Source organism: Solanum dulcamara, chromosome 6 (genome assembly GCF_947179165.1).
Source record: "Solanum dulcamara chromosome 6, daSolDulc1.2, whole genome shotgun sequence".
Taxonomy (NCBI): Eukaryota; Viridiplantae; Streptophyta; class Magnoliopsida; order Solanales; family Solanaceae; genus Solanum; species Solanum dulcamara.
Window position 1 is genome coordinate 19,384,656 of NC_077242.1, and position 20,441 is coordinate 19,405,096.

General features: G+C 36.2%; 2 protein-coding genes across 2 annotated transcripts in view; both read left to right on the forward strand.

Moving 5' to 3' along the window:
* Positions 1-15,354: 15,354 nt before the first annotated feature.
* LOC129892575 (sucrose synthase-like) lies at positions 15,355-19,129 on the forward strand. The gene is made up of 11 exons (XM_055968153.1): positions 15,355-15,524; positions 15,734-16,015; positions 16,106-16,289; positions 16,373-16,708; positions 16,822-16,920; positions 17,011-17,184; positions 17,278-17,561; positions 17,669-17,893; positions 17,975-18,538; positions 18,632-18,776; positions 18,871-19,129. The coding sequence occupies exons 1-11, from the start codon at positions 15,439-15,441 to the stop codon at positions 18,901-18,903; spliced, it is 2,412 nt and encodes an 803-aa protein (XP_055824128.1). The 5' UTR covers positions 15,355-15,438; the 3' UTR covers positions 18,904-19,129.
* Positions 19,130-19,935: 806 nt separating this feature from the next.
* Positions 19,936-20,441, forward strand: part of LOC129892758 (uncharacterized) — a gene marked incomplete at its 3' end in the record, with an annotated part of 4,974 nt that continues 4,468 nt past the window's right edge. Inside the window, exon 1 of the mRNA XM_055968317.1 lies at positions 19,936-20,028. Coding sequence (XP_055824292.1) covers positions 19,936-20,028 — 93 coding nt within the window. The remainder of the gene's footprint in view (positions 20,029-20,441) is intronic.

Genomic DNA, 20,441 nt, shown 5'->3' on the forward strand with positions numbered 1-20,441 from the left:
GCCAAAATTAATTGCAAAAGCTCTAAGCATATCTTCCAAGATCTGAATAACTCATTCAGACTATCCGTCAGTCTGGGTATGAAAAGTTGTACTCAACTCAACCTGTGCACCCAATTACTTTTGAAAAGACTTCCAAAACTTAGCAGTGAACCGTGTACCTCGATCTGATATTATTGAAATAGGTAACCCATAAATCCATAGTAATCCTTTCCCACTTCCACTCTAGGATAATCAAGTTTTGTATTACTCCACCAAGTGTTTGATGTTCATATTTTACCTATTGACAGTTCAAGCAACTAGTCATATATTTTAAAATGTTAGCCTTCATACCTTTCCACCAGTACAATCCACACAAGTCTTGATACATCTTCGTAGCGCCTAGATGGATGGGGTATTGCGAGTTATGAGCCTATTCAAGTATTAGCTGTTTCACCTCACCCACCATGATACACAATCTACCATGTCGACGTAGAATGCCCTCACCGTCAATAGATAATGACTTCACGCCTCTATTCTGCACTCAATCTCGTAGTCTAGCAAGTTGGGGATCATTATATTGGCAAGTATTGACTTCTCCAACTAAGGATGATTGCACCACCATACTTACAAGCAACCTACCAGGAAATGTATGATCAACTCGAACTCTCTATGTAACACCTCGGAATTTTTTGCGCATAGACTCAAACATTTCTTCACGTGTGTGTAGAATCAAACCGAAGGACTTATAATTTTATATATGAGTTAGGATTAATTACTAAGTATTTGAAGGGTATTAGATGTGGTTTAGGGTCATAAGACATCTCTAACACCAAGTCGAGTCTAAAGAATTAGTCTCGACTAGGTTTCCGAATGAGTTTGTATAAGGATCAACTTCCAACGATCATATCTCCTTTAGTATAATGAACTGGGTGGACCACGACCTACCAAATTAAAGGTCTTTGGGTCTTCTTTCCAACTCCACCAAGATTTTAATTTTTAGATTTCGTAATCAAAAGTTAAGACCATTTTACTACAGACAAATACTGTAGGAATTTCAGGCCTGAGCGACCACTGCAGGAATTTAGGTTTGGCGCTCCAGTGGCGCCCGACGCCACTATAGCGCCAGAAAACAGCCTCAGTAGTTTGTTCCTTGGCGCGACGCGCTACTATTAGATGTGCAGGGTTTTAAGCTTATTTTGGCTTGGCGCTGTAGTGGCGCGACGCGCCACTATAGCGCCAGCAAGATTTTTGCCCAGTTTTCCAAATTTTAAAGAGGGGCAACTTGGACATTTTTCCTATACACATTGTCACACCCCGGGAGGGTACCCTAGGCGTGACCGACACTCGAAGGCCATTTCTGGCCTCCAAGCGAACCACCTGGTCCAGTCACACTTTTATTCATTCACATTCTATCGGCGAAAGACTCAATCATAGGAATACTATCCATAATATAGGGCCAAAGGCAAAACAACTATCAAATCAATAATCAGCTAGAATAAAACTAGTCAAATGAACGACTCATCATTCTCACACTCTAGTCTATGAAGCCTATATCAACAATCTAGGAGGTGCTCATGACAAGCCTATGGCTATCAATAATCAAAATAAGGGAAAAACAATGCTATGAAGATAATCTCGGCATCCTCTGGAGACTAGGAGGACTCACCAACCAGCGGGAAGTGGAGAGATCTTCAATAGTGCATCGGTTGATGATCTCTAGTACCTATCTCTGCATCATGAAATGATGCAGGCCAAATGGCGTCAGTACATAAAATGTATGAGTATGTAAAATGGCCGAATGAAACAAATACCAAGGAAGAATCAAATCAACTCAGAATCTCAACTCAAGAGAAATAACAACTCAATCAAGTGTCCTAAGTCTAAACAAGAATATGGTTTAGACGGGACCAATCACATACCATTCAACTCAATCCGACTTAGAGTACTATCAAGACCTTATGAGCTCGTGACAGTACAACAAACCGATGTTGTTGCAGTGTCCGTTCATATTTTGCCAGGGTATGAACGAATCAACCAATCCTGGATCCAATCCAACCAAGTCCTATAATGTCAGGACAATAATTTTGGGGAAGCATCCGACTTTAACGGTTCATTCCCCTCCTACATTTGGCGACGTAGTTATTGGATTCGAGTTATTACTTACTCTTACCCAATTCGGTGCTCGATACTCCTCCTAAGACTCAATGCTCATAAAACTCCATCCAATCAACTCAATCAAATCATATCGATAAGTCTCATTTACAACCTTATCAACTCATCAACTCTATCAAAATCAAACCTCTCCCAATCATATCTTTCAAGAGTAGATTAAATATGTATTTAACAACATACAAACCTATCCAATCGTTCCTCTATTCATTTAACAATTTTTTTGGGACTAAACACAACTCCAAGGTTTTAAATCAACAATTCAAGATAAGCAACATATTTAAGAAAAATAACATTCTTTATCATAATCAACATAGTTAAGAAATTAACAATATATGATCGACCTCTCATCTCAATCAACTCATACCAACATGTACCACATTACTTTATTGACTCCACAACATCAACATAATAGAAATTAGGGTAATAGATGAAAAGGACCTATTTGGACCTAACTCTATCAATAAACTTCATTCTTATGAACAATCAATCTCAAAGAAGATGTAGGGCACATGAGTGGACTCAACCTATGCTTTGAATAGCCTTACATACCTTAGTGAAGACTTTGAAGAAAACCTTGATGTTGGGTCTTCAATGGAAAGCTTGAATCTTTGAAGCTCTTTAAGCAATCCTTGTTGGAAATGGAGAAGAAGAGGAAAAGAGGGAAATTTCTAGGGCTTTTAGAGAGAGAGAGAGGGACTGAAATAATGGTCCAAAAAGGTTCAAGGCTTGTGTATATATAATTTGAGAAAATACCCAAATTGCCCTTTCTCCAAAAATCTGGAAAACAGGCTAAAACGCTCCAGGTGAGATAGTGGCGCGTCGCGCCACTGCGGCGCCAAGTCGAATTTAGGCTTAAAACCTGTACATCTGATAGTGGCGCATCGCACCAAGGACCAAACTACTAAGGCTATTTTATGGCGCGATAGTGGCGCGTCACGCCCTTACAGCGCCAAACCTATATTTTCTGGGTTCTGGAAAATAGGCTTAAAAACCTTGCACATTTCCTAGTGGCGCACCGCGTCAGGGACCAAACTACTGAGGCTTGTTCTTGGCGTGATAGTGGCGCATCGCGCCACTGCGGCGCCAAGCCCAGGTTTCCAGCAGTTGCCACCATGCCTGAAATTCCTGCAGTACTAGTCCGTCTTAGGAGAGTTATAACTTTTGACTCCGAACTTTAAAAATTATAATCTTAGCGGCGATGGAATGAAGACTCGAAGACCTTTAATTTAATAGGTCATGGGCCACCCAGATCGTCCTAATTCAAAAGATATGATCACTAGAAGTCGACCCCTTATACGAACTCATTCTAAAACTTAGCCAAGACGAATTCTTTGGGGTTAGCTTGGTTCTAGGGATCCTTTATGACCCCACATCACCTCTAACGCTCTTCAATTCCTTGGGAACTCATCCTATCTCATGCATACATTTCACAATAGCCGAGTTCGATCCTACACGTATATGAAGAAGGGTTTGAATCCTAGAGAAGAATTTTGGGGGGTGTTACACATATATACCCTAACTTGGAATGTTTTGGGATCATTTTTCAGCCTTCTCACCTCCCAAAAACCCTAATCTTCATCCCCTCTTCTCTTTCAAACATCTCCAACAAGAAATCCTCTCAAAAGCTCAAGGATTCAAGATCTTCAAGTCATGTCTTTGGTTTTCGGTGGGATGTTCTTCATTTCCAGGTATGTAAGGCTAACCTAAAATATGGATTGAGTTCTTCCATATGCTTCATAGATGTGTTGGATGAAGATGGTGAAAGATTTGAACCTTCTATGAAGGTTTTCTTGAAATTTTCCTAAACTCTAGAATATTTTTATGTATTAGTAATTGATTGGTGATTTTCATGACTTAAATTCTTGAATTATTATCTTTCATATTTATTTTACAAACCATAGTTACATATTGACAACAATAAATTTTTGAATATAAATTGATATTTAGTGATGGTGTTCTTGAGTTGAGTTTTGTTGAGAGTATGGATTCATGTATTCATTCATATGAACCCAAGATGAGATTTCTTTTGTCATAATTATCTTGAGGTTGAGATGAATATTTTTTTGTGTATATATGTATTGATTTGAATGGAAAGAATGAATTAGGATAGTTATGAATGTGAATGGCAAAAAAAAAAAGAAATGAAACATTGGTAGAGCTAGAATGTCACTTTTGTTTCTATAAATAGAATATAGAATTAAATAAGAATTTTGGAGCAAGATGTTTGATAATGATGTGAATGATGATGAATTGAATGGTGATGTTTAATGATGATGTGAGTGGTGGTTATCTTTAAACATAAGTAAAATGATTGATGAAGAGGTTATGTTGATGAGGATGTTGTGTGATGAAGTGGATTGGAGTCTAATGTGATTATGTGATATGTGATTTGCATAATTTGATTTGATTGGAGTCTTATGAACATTTTGAAAATAAATGATCTTTTGAGAAGGAGTTTTAAATAAATGATTTGTGAATATTTTTGCATAAATTATTTATACACTATTTTGAGTTTAAAGAGTGATTATTTTCATCTATGATTTAAAAAGAGTTTAAGCATGAGTTGAGTTTGAGAAGTCTTTTAATTATTTTTGAACATGAGTATTTTGAGTATAAACGAATTGAGTATTTTTACATAAAAATGTCTATTTTGAGTTTGAGTTGAGGAGTTGAGATTATGTCTTAAATTCATCTAATATTTTCGGCATTCATTGAGTTGAGATGGTATCGAATTTAGAAAGAAGAGTTTGATGATTGAAATGAGTTGATTGTGAAAGAAGGTCCAATGAGACCAGATGGATTGAGTTTTGAAAAAAGTCCAATGAGACTAAATGAGTTGATTTGAAACTAAGTCCTAAGAGACTAAATGAGTATTTTGAATATTTTATTCATTTGATAGATATGTGCATATTGAGTCTTGGGAGGAGTATCGAGCATCGAATTGGGTAAGAGTATAGTCCATACTCTAATCCCATAAACTACGCCGCCAACGTAGGAAGGGATTGAACCATTAAAGTCAGATGTTTCCCATGTGATCGAACTGTTAAAGTCGGATATTTCCCATTTTATTATCCTGAAATGATAGGACTTGACTGATTGATAAAATTCATGATTGGTTGATTCGTTCATGTCCTGGCAAGGTATGGACGAACGTGGCAATAACATGGCTCATTGTGCATCACCTACTCATAGGTGGTGGAATTGTTGTCGGTTAGAGAAACTCCTAAATTGAGTGGATTGTGCATGATTTGATTGGTTTGATTGAGCTTGTTGATATTTGAGTTGGATTATATAACATTACATAACTTAATTTGCATATCTATTGAATTGAGTCCTTTGACTTTATGGTGGAGTTTATTGCATATGATTGGATTGGATGATATGTGATTGGATAGTGTACGATTGGATTGAATTGGATTAGATGATATGTGATTGGATTGGATTAGATGATATGTGATTGGATCAAATAGAATGGTATGTGATTGGATTGGATCGGATTGTACATGATTGGATGGGATCGAATTATAAATAATTTGATTGAACTATATTGTACATGATTGGATTGGATTGTATGGTATATGATTGGTCTTTGTCTAAAATGTATTCTTACTTTAGACTTATGACACTTTGATTGAGTCTCTCTTATCTTTCTGACTTGAGATATTTGAACCAACGTTATTCTTCCTTGAGGTATGTTTTATTCTGCCATATTACATACTCGTACATTCCATGTACTGACGTCCATTTGGACCTGCATTATTTCATGATGCAGAGACAGGTTTTAAGAGATCGACAATAGGAGCACCATTGAGGATCTATACACACTCAGCGTATTGGTGAGTCCTCCCCTATATTCGGAGGACACCGCTTATGTTATTCTTGCGTCGAGTTAGCCCTTTTCATTTTGATTGAGGTAGCCATGAATATGTCATTGGCACCAATTAGATAGTAGTGATAGAGGCTTCATAGACTAGATAGTGATGGGTCGATTGAGTATTTTCTTTTCTTGAATTATTCTTGTCAAAGTATTTTAAATGACAAATATTGGAGTTGATTTGTTGGCCCATGGCCTTTTTTTCTTGAGTTAGATCATTGATTTGGATTGCCCGCCAAATTATTTTGTTATTTTAAACTTTCTGCTAATTGATTGATAGTGAATGGATGTGTGATTGGGCCAAGTGGTTTGCTTGGAGACCAGCAATAGTCTTCGAGTGTCGGTCACGTCTAGGGTACCCTCTCGGGGCGTGACACTCTAATTGGATAAAGCCTGAATATCCATAGCCATAGGTCTCCTTTCAGTATCAATCTAGGCTAAGCTCCCCATAGACTTCTTACTCAAGGCATCTGCCACCACATTCGACATTCCAGGATGATATAAAATAGTAAGATCATAATCTTTAAGTAGATCTAAGCACCATCATTGTCTCAAATTCAGTTCTCTTTTCTTGAATATATATTGCTAACATTTGTGATCAGTATAGACTTCACACGGCTCACCATAAAGATAGTGACGCCAAATCTTATGTGCAAATGATTGCAGTCAATTCTAAGTCATGTATCGGATAATTCTTTTCATGAATCTTTAGATGGCAAGAAGCATATGCCACTACTTTACCATTCTGCATTAAGATACAACCCAAACCAATTCTAGATGCATCACAATAAATGGTGAATCCACCCTCCGCCGTAGGTAAGGTCAAGACTGGAACTGTAGTCAATGCAATCTTTAATTTCTGAAAACCTTCTTCACAACCATCTAACCACTGAAAGACTACACCTTTATGAGTTAAATGTGTCAATGGAGCGGCTACCTTTGAGAAACCTAATGTAATATCTAGCTAGTCCCAAGAAATTGTATATCTCTATAGGAGTATTAGGTCGAGGCCAATCGCGGACTACTTCTATCTTCTTTGGATCAACTTGGATTCCATCTCGTGAGACCATGTGTCCTATAAAAAACTCTACTCATCCAGAATTCATATTTTGAGAATTTGGCATAAAGCTTTGATTCTCTAAGTGTCTACAATACAACTCAAGTGGTGTTCATGTTCAGCCTCACCCCGAAAGTAGACGAAAATATTATCAATAAAACAAATCACAAAAAGGTCTAAGTATGGCTTAAATACCCTGTTCATGTAGTCCATAAATGCTGTAGGCACATTAGTTAGGCCGAAAAACATCACCGAAAATCAAAGTATCCACACCTGGTTCGAAAAGCTGTCTTAGAGATATCTTCGGTCTTAACTCTCAGCTGATGATAACCTAATCTCAAGTCAATTTTAGAAAAGTGAGTAGCACCCTATAGCTAGTCAAATAGATTATTAATACGAGGCAGTGAGTATTTATTCTTGATTGTTTCCTTATTCAGTTGCCTGTAGTCAATATATATTCTCATCATGCCATCTTTCTTTTTCATAAATAACACTAGTGCACCCCAAGACGATACACTAGGCCTGATGAACCCCTTATCAAGTGGCTCTTGAAGTTGAACCTTCAATTCTCTTAACTCATCTAGAGCCATACAATATGGAGGAATAGAGATATGTTGATTCCCTGGCACTAAATCAATGTTGAACTTAATTTCCCTCATCGGAGGTAGCCCAGGTAAGTCTTCTAGAAACACATCACCAAATTCTCGAACAACTGAAATATTGTCAATAGTAACATCGTCCTCTCGAGTATCATGAACAGTAGCAATAAAACTCAAACACCCATGATTAATTATTCAACGTGGCTTTACATAAGATATTATCTTTCCTTGTGTCAGAAAAGTCATGCCTTTCCACACTAAAGATGGTTCTCCAAGAAAATTAAAACGTACAAGCTTAGCATAACAATCAACCAAAGAATAGCATGATGCTAACCAATCCATACCCATAATCACATCAAAATCAGATATTGACAACTCTAGTTGAGCAACTAGTGTGTCCTTACCCTGAACAATTATCACACAATCCCTATACACTCTATCCACTGCTAAAGTCTCCCCCACTAAGTTCATAACCATATATGGCGCGATAAGAAACTCAACCCTTAGTTCTAAGAATATAGCAAAAGATAGAGATACATACAAATACGTAGAACCACGATCAATAAGAGCATAAGCCTCAAGAGAAATGACAGTGATAATACCTGTGACTACTATATTAAATGCCTCGATATCCTGTGTGGCCATAGCAAATAATTTTGGTGGTCCACCCGTTCCATGAGTAATCTATGCACCCTATTGACCCTGTCTACGAGCATCTTGTGGAGCAGCCCTAGTTGGCTGAATATGAGCTTGTGCACCTACAACATTCCTCTGCACCTATGTAGTAGCTTGATTAGTACCAGAATCTCCCTTAGGATAGAATTTAGCAATATGCCCTCTTTCACCAAAAGTAAAACAAGGACCACCAACACCAAAGCAACGATCACTATGATTCCTACCACAGGTAGAACACCTTGGATGTTGTCCGGACTAAGAGAAACTATTACCCTTTCTCTGCATCTATTGTTGACCCTGTCTAGCTGGATAGTCACTTCTAGAATATTTCACTATTGAGAGTAGGCCTGGATTGCCCACGATGAAAACTACTTTTTCCCCCAGATGAAGCACCACTAAACCCATCTGCATTATGAGCTTTTTTGCTTTCTCGCTCAGCTTTCTCCATTTCTAGATAGGACTCACAACGAAGAGTAGTGTCAACCATATCTGAATATGTACTATTTCGCACATCCCATATTACAGCACATGATAACGTTGCTCAAGTCCATCCACAAATTATCTCACCTTCTCCCTCAGATCTGCATCTAAAAATTAGACATACCTGGACAAATTAATGAACTTGGCCTCATACTCTGTAACTGTCATAGTACCCTGACGTAGATCATGGAACTGACGTCTCATATCATCTTGTTTTATCAATGGAATGAACCTGTCCTTAAGCATTACTAAAAACTCTGACCAAGTGATAGGTGATAACCCTGCTTGTCTACCCTTCTGAATGGAAGTTCAACATGCCTCTAGAGACCCAAAGAATATGAAAGTGGTAAATTCCACACCATGAGTCTCCTTCAACCCCAATGTAGTAAGTATCATTTCACAACGATCTATGAACTTTAAAGGCTCAATAGAAGCTGGTGTCGCATCGAACTCTAGTGGCTTAAGATCCATGAAATTCTTAAGATCCTTGGGTTGACATGAAGTTTCAACTGAATGAACAACTTGTTGAGGATCCACATGATGTGTCTGAGTAGCTGTAACATTCAACTGAACTTGTTCTTGTGTTTGGGAAGTAGTCGGAGGGACTTGAACTCTACCTTGATTAAGCACCAATACCTCCAACACATTCAACAATCTCGTCACAACATCTGTAGGAAAAGCAACAGTAGGTACAGTAGTTGGCACTGTTGGTGGAGCATCCCAAACAACCTGTTTTAGCACTCTCTTTTGAGCACCAACTCGGGGCTGACCCCCATTCACAACTTCTGACTGAGGAGGGACATATGCTCTAGTCTGAGCCCTAGCAGGATGAGACCTACCTTGAATACCACCAGAGGTAGTGCCATGTATCGCTCCAAGTATTAGATCGAACAACAGCAGAAGAACCACATTTCTTAGCTATCTGCGAAAATAATATTCAAGAGTTAGACTTGATTCAACTCAATGCACGAATAAAAATTGAATAAGGGAAAACATCCTAAAGGTTTAGTAGCCTCAAGGTCATAAGTATGGCTGCCTATATACCTATGAACAAGACTCTACTAAACACTGCTCCATGACTCGGAACTAAAGCCTAAGCTCTAATACCAACTTTGTCACATCTCAAAATACCCCCTAGACGTGACTAGCACCCGTTATCACCATATGTCGGGCAAACAAAATATCTATACACTTAACCAAATTATCTAAGCACTGAGATAAAATATATGCAACTCCAAAACTCATCAATACTCCTCAAAATGAAATAGTTATCAAACCAAAATCGTAGATCGATTTACGAAAAGAATGGACACTTAAATAATGTATGTCTAGCCCAAATCCCACAATAAGATCATGAAGCATCTAATAGAGTTACATGAGTTCAACGTAGTGAATGCAAACCCCAAGAAAAGAAGATGTAAGCTATAAATAAGTAGAGCTGAAATAGTAGCCTCCACGATCAATGCAAAGGCTCACCTCAATGACAGAATTCACACGAACGAACTAGTTAGCCACTAGTCTCACCCTTTGCTACAGTATCTGCATAAACATGAAGGTAAGGAGTGAGCCATATATAAATATAACCTAGTAAAATCCTCAACCCGCTACTTTAATACCCCTGGAACAAGAGTTAGAAAATGCATCTACACAATAAACATATAATGATATGCACAAGAATGTATTTCATAATATAAAGCTAAATTCCAACCAAATGTTCCAAAAAGTTTCCACTCAATCCACACTCCAAGCTTGTCATAAATGGCAGTGAAGGAGATTAACCCATCACCCTGATAAGTTCACAACACATATATAATGCCCCAAAGTATACTACGGCAGCATGTACAAATCCCCTAACATATTAGAGCAGCTATGTATGCCCGTAGTAACTATATCACGATAACGAAGAAAGATATTCAATGTCACACAACATATAACATATAAAAATATTCAATATTCTTCACAAAATAGCATATCTACGGCTGATCAAAGACCACCAATTCTTTCAAGCACAGGCTTATCCCAACACATAAACTAAGAAGAGAAAACACGTTTTTGTAAAAGCAAGTTTGAAAAACAAGCACTAAAGCTTAAAGTCTTACTTACCTTGATAATGACAAATTCCACAACCTTGCACGGGTAGAACACCAACCAAAACAACCCCCAAATGCCTCAATCTATGCAAGATATTGATTAATGACATCAATTATACTAGTCGGGTCAAGTGTCAATATCCCTAACTTTTAATTTTAGAGCTAAACATTAATATTTCACCCATAAATTATGAATTAAAGATAAAACGAAAAATTTGCAACAAGCCATATCAATAGATTTGTTTGTTGCACCACTCCACAGCCAAAAAATGGTTAAATTTCCAATTTCCTTGATATTCTTAGAACCATATTTGCCTAAGGATTTTCAATCCATAATCGCTATCACATCATTGATTTCTAATCATTGCTTCAATTATTTTTAAGAGCTATGATAAAAGTAGAAAGAGATATACCACTTTCTGCAAATTTAATGGGGAACAAATATATGCTTCTATGAATAAATTTGATGTCATTACCTGAAGCTTATTATCTCTTCTCTGCCGTACTTGAACTCCAAAGAATTTCCTCTATGAGTTGTTTGTTTTCTTCCAAAAATAAAAAAAACAAAATTTTTCCTAAAGTTCTACCCTACAAAACTGTGCGGAAAAAAGAATCTGCAAGGGAAGCCACTCCTCGTAATTCTCTTAATAATAAAAGTTATTGATTAAATTACCCATTGACCCTTCATTTAAATCTGCAGCCCACTCCTTTTAATTTTCTTTATTAATATTATAATTATTAAGGGTTAAAATTACCAATTAACCCTTCATTAAATAAAAAGATTATTACAATTACACCCTGAATCGAGGAATGCCAATGTTAACAATGATAAAGTAATTGAACAGGGGCAAATAGAAAATGACATTGATGAGCAGGTTAAGGAATTTGCACTAAGAAGGAGAAGAATAGTTCGGAGATATTGGAATTCCATCAGCATGAAAGTCAATCATGACACTAAAGGTGATAATGAAAATGGAGAACAAAGCAAAACAGAAAAAGACATCAATACGGATAATGCCTTTGCTGCTCTGTCCGAGAAGAATGAAGAGGTGTAACTTGAGGAGTCTACTGATAGCACAAATGGTGATAAATCTAGAGAGGTCAGAAGCTAGGAGAGAACCAATAACAGGCAACGTCATTCATCTACAAAAGAGTGGGTTACTTAGGCATTCTCGAATCATAAAGGAAATGGGAGTGGTGAAGCTATCAGTATAAATAGCACAACAAAGAGAAGAAAATTACAACTAAAGAAACAAATCAAATCAATGGGGAAATAGCGGAGGAGCAATAGGTTCAAAAAGAACTACGTCAGTAAGGTGTAGAAGATGTAAATATTGAAGGTAAGAAGCAGTTATCAATGGTACTTGTAGAGAAATGTCCAGATATTAGACATGTCAAGCAAAATAATCAACAGGAAATAGGTTCCATGAATTTGGTGATGACAAGTCAGAAAGAAAAAGAAGAAAAATTACTCATGAAGGAGTTGTATGAAGAAGAGTATCATGTTCCTCTACAGATTGCAAATTCAACCTTTAACAGAAGATATCCACTTGAAACAGAGTCAAATCCAGATACATCAATAGTAGAAATACATAAGATGTCTGTTGTAGTGGCTAGCAGTGGAAAGTCTGCCCCTATGGAGAAGATACACTCAATAATATTACATTAATATCAGGATAGTAAAGTGATGGAGAGCAGGGATACTAAAGATGCCGAATTCATAGTAGACAAAGAAGAAGATAATAGTGATCAAAATGCAATTGAAGTATGTTAAGAGGCTGAACTATCTCCTATAATTTTATCTAAATGTAAAAAAGATAAAACCAAGAAGGAGGTAGATTTCAACCAACAAGAAAGAATGCCAAGAGGATGGTGAAATCATCTAGTAAATGATAATGAAAGCACTCTTTTGGAACATAAGTTCTGTGAGAACTCAAAATGCATTTCATAGAGTTCAAATGTTACACAAACATCATAAATTTTTCCTAATAGCATTATTGAAGCCTTTTCAAGATACTACACATACAGAGCTTTAAGAGGAGATTGAGGATGAAGTATGTGAATTATAATTCAAATGGACAGATTTAGATATTTGTGAAGGACCATATTTAGATAAGGATTATTTTAGATACGAAACAAAGGATCACTCTTCAACTCATATTAGAGGATGAAAAATAAATGATTACTACTGTAATATATGCCAAATGTTCTGCAGATGAGAGGCTTGACTTTTGAAATGATTTATATTTCATTAGTGATAATTTTTCAGAGCCTTGGCTGGTGGAGGGAGATTTCAATGTAATTTTGGGAGAGGATGAGAAAATAGGGGGTGTCCTTGTTACTATGCAGGAATATGAAGATTTTGCATTTTATATTAATTCCTATGATCTTTTTGATATAAATTTCTCTAATAGTCCTTTTACATGGTGAAATGGAAGAGTTGATGCAGAATGTACTTTTAAAATGCTAGACAGGGTAATTACTAATCATGAATTATAGAAGTTGCTTGGCAATATGACTCTGCAACATTTGGCAAAGATTGAATCTGACCATGCACCTTTATTACTAACTTATGAAGGTTAGGCTCAAAATTGTGTAAACCATTCAGGTTTTTGAAATTCTGGACTGAAAGGGCTGGTTTTAGTCAATATATTTTTAATTTGTTTGTACATTTTGGATTTGAATAAAAGGACTTCGGTCCAAGTTGGCTTAAAAAATATATCCATATTACATATAAGGTTTGGACTCTGGATAAAAAATATTGGGCTCACTAGACTCATATACCCCTACAACCACATATCAAAATTTAGGTTGCAATTTCACGAATTTGAATTTAGTAACTTCTTAGCTGATGTTTGATCATTTGAGGCCTTCTTTTTTTATTTACCCCTTCCTCGGAGCTTTCAACTTTTTGTTTTTATGTGATTCGAATTCACAAGCTTAAAATTCGAAATGAAGGATATTTACCAGTTGAACAACCCTCTCTTGTATTTATTTGAACCCCACGCCTCTCTTGTTAGAGACCAAAAAAAAGAATTAAGAAAAAATGAATTTCCTTGTTTTACCCATTAGTTTTGACAAGAAATTTATGCAATTGCAAGGAAAACTATTTTCTCACAAATGAGTTACTACAAAGTTTCTTTCTAGAACGTAACTTTGCATATTCATCTTTTCTTCCTTAAAGAATCTTTTTCACATTGTCTTTTTATTTTCTCTTTCTTCCTTAAGAATCTTTTTCACATTGTCTTTTTATTTTCTCTTTCTTTCTTCATTTCCACATTTTCTATTGCATATAAGGGAATATAATCAGTAGCAGGATAATTGTCAAACTAGTAGGAATATATTATGATGTGCATGTTTGCATGCATTCCCAAAATTACGTTCTCTTATTTTTTGGCCATACATTAATTCATTTTCTCTTTTCATTTTTTATTATTCTTTTTTCACTATTTCATTTTTTCCTTGTGGCTACAGTTTGAGGTAAAAGACATAAAAGTAAAAGGGCCACCGCCTTTTGCATCCATAATAATTGAAAGCAAACGATATTATCAGCTCTTAAAATAGAAGATTTAGCAAATTAAACCATAAACAGTTACAAGATGCTTTCTTGGTGGATAAGAATTAGTTCATTTGGAAATTAATATCTTGGAAAGGAAAAGGGACAATTCCTTTTTTGGTTGTAGTCTAACAATATATTTATTACACTTACCACCGTCAATAATTTTACAATTTAACGGTCTATTCACTATAAAATTTTGTGCTCATTATTTAGCAATAATAATATAATTACTACTATAATATATTTAGCGGTAATAAAAATATGAGTATTTATCACTAATATTATATAAATAGAGTCACTCCGGATTCAATGACATTAACTCAATTGTCGCTAAATATTTTTATGACAATAAATATTAAGAAAAATCTTTTAACTTTTCTATAAATTCATCCATCCCCACCACTACATTTGCTCTTTACTATCAAGTTCTAATTCCTTGTACAAATCAAATAGGTTCTTTTTCTTCCCATTCACATTTTCTGTATCATTAACATTACAATGTTGCATTCATTTAGTCATTTTCCCAATATTTGTGGGACTAAGGTCAAATTTCACCATCTTTATAACCTTTTTCATGAAACTTGTTCATTTAATTTTTTTTTCTTTTCCTTTTTTCTTTAGTTGATGTAGGTTGATAATTAGTGTCTAATATCATCATTAATCTTACACCTAAAGTTTGGTGGTTGTGTTACATCTTTTTGGTGCTCCACCAATGAATAACAATAGCTGGCTTGCTTAGAAATTAGTTTAACTGGTGCAAGTTGAGATCTAACATCATTGAAATAAATCTCACCTTTTTCTTTTTTACTTTTAGGCCATCTACAGTTAAACACATTCGTTACATTATCCTTATAAATTTGGCCTCATTTATTTAGTTTTTCACATCAAACGTTTAATCCGTTCTTTCTTTGTTTTCTTCAACAGAAACAAAGTTCAGTTTCAGAGGGAAAACAATGGCAGCCAGTGGTCTTAGCATTAAGGAACGTTTGGAGGAAGCCATTTTGGCCCGTCCAGATGAAATTTCGGCACTCAAATCAAGGTACATTACTACATATTTTGTTTAGAACTATAGTTAGTGTAAGCTAAATACATTACTCCACAAAATAAATGGAGTTAGCTTCCAACTCTGTCGCTAAATAGATATTTTTGATAATCTGTGCAATAGAATTTTTTTTTATATTACTATTGTTTTCTGAAAAAAAAAATGAGGATTGGTATGATTTTCCTTTTTTCTTTTTTCTGGCACAGGATTGAAACTGAAGGTAAAGGGGTCATGAAACCACTTGATCTCTTGAACCATTTGATTTCTGTGAATAGCAAGAAGAATGGAGTAAATGTTGGTAGCAGTGCACTTGTGGAAGTTCTCAGTTGCAGCCAGGAAGCTGTTATTGTACCACCACGACTTGCACTAGCTGTACGTCCAAGGCCCGGTGTGTGGGAGTACTTGGCACTGAATCTTAAGCAACAGAAAGTGGCTGAATTGACCATCCCTGAATACCTTCAATTGAAAGAGAATGTTGTCGATGAAAGGTAATTTGAGTCATGAATTTATTCCAAGACAAATTGATTTTTTTTTTTTAAAATTAATTATTAATGTTTGTGTCTCATTTATGTTACTAGTGGAAACATCTTGGAAATGGATTTTGAGCCATTTACTACTGTAACTCCTCCAAAGACACTTTCGGATTCCATTGGTAATGGTTTGGAGTTTCTTAATCGTCACATTGCTTCGACAATGTTCCATGACAAGGAGATTGCCAAGTGTCTCCTTGACTTTCTCAGACAACATAACTACAAAGGAAAGGTAGTGAAGTTAACTAATGAACAATGTAGGCTATTGTTGTATGATTATTATTTGTGTTTTTCTAACTATGTCAATTTGAACAGTCATTGATGGTGAAAGAAAGCATCCAAAGTCTGGAAAGTTTCCAAATTGTCCTGAAAAAAGCAGAGGAATATCTGTGCACTCTGAGTCCAGAAACTCCTTACTCCGATTTTGAATCCAAGTTTCAAGAGATTGGCTTGGAAAGAGGATGGGGAAACACTGCTGAACGCGTGCAAGAAACCATCAGTCATCTGTTGCACCTCCTTGAGGCACCTAATGCATCTTCTTTGGAAAACTTCCTTGGAAGAATCCCATTGGTTTTCAATGTTGTCATTCTCACCCCACATGGTTATTTCGCTCAAGAAAACGTTCTCGGTTATCCTGACACTGGTGGCCAGGTATGTGTCCAATGACAAATATCTACCATTTTCAGTGTTTCATACTGCAAAATCAATAAATTTTCATTCTTGATCAACTTCTTCATACCATCTGAACCAACTTTCTTGAATAGGTTGTTTACATTCTTGATCAAGTTCCAGCCATGGAGAGTGAGATGCTTCTCCGTTTGAAGCTTCAAGGACTGGATGATATCATCCCTCGCATCCTTGTTGTATGTATCCTTTGTTCTGCGTTTCAGAATGGAGTTGATTTTCCAATTTCTTACTTTCTTGAATTGATCATTTTTGTTGTTTCATATCAGGTAACCAGGCTGCTGCCTGATGCAGTAGGAACCACTTGTGGTGAGCGTATGGAGAAAGTATACGGGGCAGAGCATTCTCATATAATTCGTGTTCCATTTAGAGCTGAGAAGGGAATGTTGCGCAAATGGATCTCAAGATTCGAAGTCTGGCCATACATGGAAACTTTCGCTGAGGTTGAACATAAAACGAACAAAATATATTTGAAACTTCTCATTTAAGATTAGAAAATGTTTGCTGACTAAGATACATTTTAAATTAATCATCAGGATGTCGCGGAAGAACTTGTCAAAGAATTGCAAGCTAAACCAGACTTGATCATCGGCAACTACAGTGAGGGTAACCTTACTGCCTCCTTGTTGGCTAAGAAATTTGGGGCTACTCAATGCACTATTGCTCATGCCTTGGAGAAAACCAAGTATCCAAACTCTGACCTCTATTGGAAGAAATTTGATGACAAGTATCATTTCTCAAGTCAGTTCACTGCTGATCTTTATGCCATGAATCACACTGATTTCATCATCACCAGCACTTTCCAAGAAATTGCTGGAAGGTAAAAAAAACAAAAAAACAAAAAACAAATGGACTTGAAATTGCTGATCTCAAGTCCTGTTTCATTATTTTATTTTTCTGTTAATATTCAAAATTCTTGGTTTGCAGCAAGAATACTGTAGGGCAATATGAGAGTCACACTGCTTTTACCATGCCTGGATTGTACCGAGTAGTCCATGGAATCGATTCTTTTGATCCAAAGTTCAACATTGTTTCCCCTGGTGCTGATATGTCAATCTACTTCCCTTACACTGAGAAGGAGAAAAGGCTAACTGAGTTCCACCCTGAAATTGAAGAACTTCTCTACAGTCCTGTTGAGAATAAGGAACACCTGTTAGTCTCCTTAATTTTCTTTTCATTTCTACTTCTTTTCCGCCTAGATTAATTAATCATTTGTCATATGGACATAAACAGATGTGTGTTGAAGGACCGTAACAAGCCAATTCTCTTCACCATGGCAAGGCTAGATCGCGTGAAGAATCTAACAGGGCTCGTTGAATGGTATGCCAAGAATGCAAGGCTGAGGGAACTTGCTAACCTTGTGGTTGTTGGTGGAGACAGAAGGAAAGAATCCAAGGATTTAGAAGAGCAAGCAGAGATGAAGAAGATGTATGACCTTATTGAAACCTACAACCTGAATGGCCAATTCAGGTGGATTTCTTCCCAGATGAATCGTGTGAGGAATGGAGAGCTCTACCGATACATTGCTGACACGAGGGGTGCTTTTGTTCAGCCAGCCTTCTATGAGGCTTTCGGTTTGACAGTTGTTGAGTCCATGACTTGTGGGTTGCCAACTTTTGCTACTTGCAATGGTGGACCATTTGAGATTATAGTACATGGAAAATCTGGATTCCACATTGACCCTAATCAGGGTGACAAGGCTACTGATCTTTTGGTCAATTTCTTTGAGAAATCCAAAGAAGATCCAAGTTATTGGGATAACATTTCCAAGGGAGGTCTACAACGTATCATCGAGAAGTAATGTTTTACATTTAATTATCACAACCAGAGTTTTTAACTTTTGAACCAATTAAAACTAATTAACACTTTTTAACTTTCTACTTTTTTTAGGTATACGTGGCAAATTTATTCACAGAAAGTGATAACACTATCTGGGATTTATGGATTCTGGAAGTATGCAACCAAAAATGACAAAGTTGCTAATGCAAAGAAGCGCTATCTCGATATGTTTTATGAACTCATGTTTAAGAAATCTGTAAGTGTCACTTCTGTATTTAATTTACTTGAGCTTGTTTATAAAGTTTGTCACTCTGCTGCTAATTTGTATCTTTCTTGATTGTGTATTTCAGGCTGAGAAAGTTCCATTAGCCATTGATGAATAGTTGAAAAGGCAGTGGGATCACTAAGAAGATGGAACACAATGAAGGAGAGATTGTTGTTTTTTGATTTTCTTTTTATGGATCTTTTTCTTTCTGAATGCAATTCCTTCCTCTAATGCCCTTTGTATGGAAGGTTTTATCTTTCAATGTTCTGTTTGAATCTTTGGAAAAACAATACTGCAAATTGTGTTTGTTTTGATTAATGAAAAATACCATTTTCTGTTTATGACATGCACTATTAATGTCTCTTTTTCATTCTTCTACTTCGTGAAAAAAACAGAAATATTGTAGCTTATTTCCAAATGAAGAAAAAATATTTTTGTTAATGTTCAAAATAGACTTGATTAGAGTAATTAAAATTTTTGGGGTGTATATTGATATTTCAAAAATTTTGAAAAATCTTCCATCCCTTTTTGAATTTCAAATTTTGAAATTTCCCACTTTATTATCTTTTTAATCTTCATTTCTCTCCCCTTTCTATTTTCATATTTCTCTCCCTCATCATCTTCTTCTTCTCCTTCTTCTTCTCCTCCTCCTCCTCCTCCTCCTTCTTCTTCTTTATGGTCTTTGTTGTTGCCGTCATCGCCGTCGACGTTCATCATTTTTTATCGTGCTCTTTTTTCCTCTCTTTTTGGTCCTTATTTTTACAACCTGTTAGTAATATGTTGCCATAGGTTGCTTGTTGCAACAAGTTAGAAATATGTTGCAAAAGCTTAACAATCTGTTACAACAGATAGCATACCTATCGCAACAGATAATGCATCTGTTGCAACAAATAAGAACAGATCCCTATCTGTTGCAATAGATGACGACATCTGTTGCAACAAATTGTTAATTTGCTACAACAGATGACTTACCTGTTGCAAGATACTGCTGTAGTTGTGAGATGAAGGAGAGGGTGGTTATGACAGCTAAGAAGGTATTGATGTTGGTGGTAACAACGAAGGTGGATGTGGTGGTTGTTGTGGCGATGATAGTAGAGGAAAATAAGTGGCAACAGTGGTGGAGGAGGAGGAAGAAGAGGACGAAATAGTGATGGTGGAAGAGGAGAAGGCATTGGTGATGGAGGAAGAAAATGAAGAATTGGTGGTGGTGGTGGTGGAGGTGGTGACGACAATGGCGACACCGGCAAAAGGGGAGGGGATGGCGACAGAAGGATAGGGTGGGAAGGGTGGAGGGAGGGATGAGATGGGAAAAATAAGGCTTTGTGTAAATAATAAAACTAGAGAGTTTTAAAATTAATGTCATTAGCACTAATCTTAAAATTGTCACATCTGCTCAATAATTAAGACTTGAATCACTTTTTCATAATTTTGAAATTATTTTGTTACCCTTAATTAAAATTCATGAGAAGGAAAATAATTTTTGGTTAGTGAAAATTATTTACGCTCCCTATTCTTTCTTTAAACATCAAACTTCCTCAATTTTCAAAAATAGACATTCCCCCTTCCCCCTCCTCCCTTCTTTTTTCTAATTAACTTTTTTAAATGTCTATTCTATCCTTACATTATCAATATTGTTTTATACTTCTTTAAAATCAT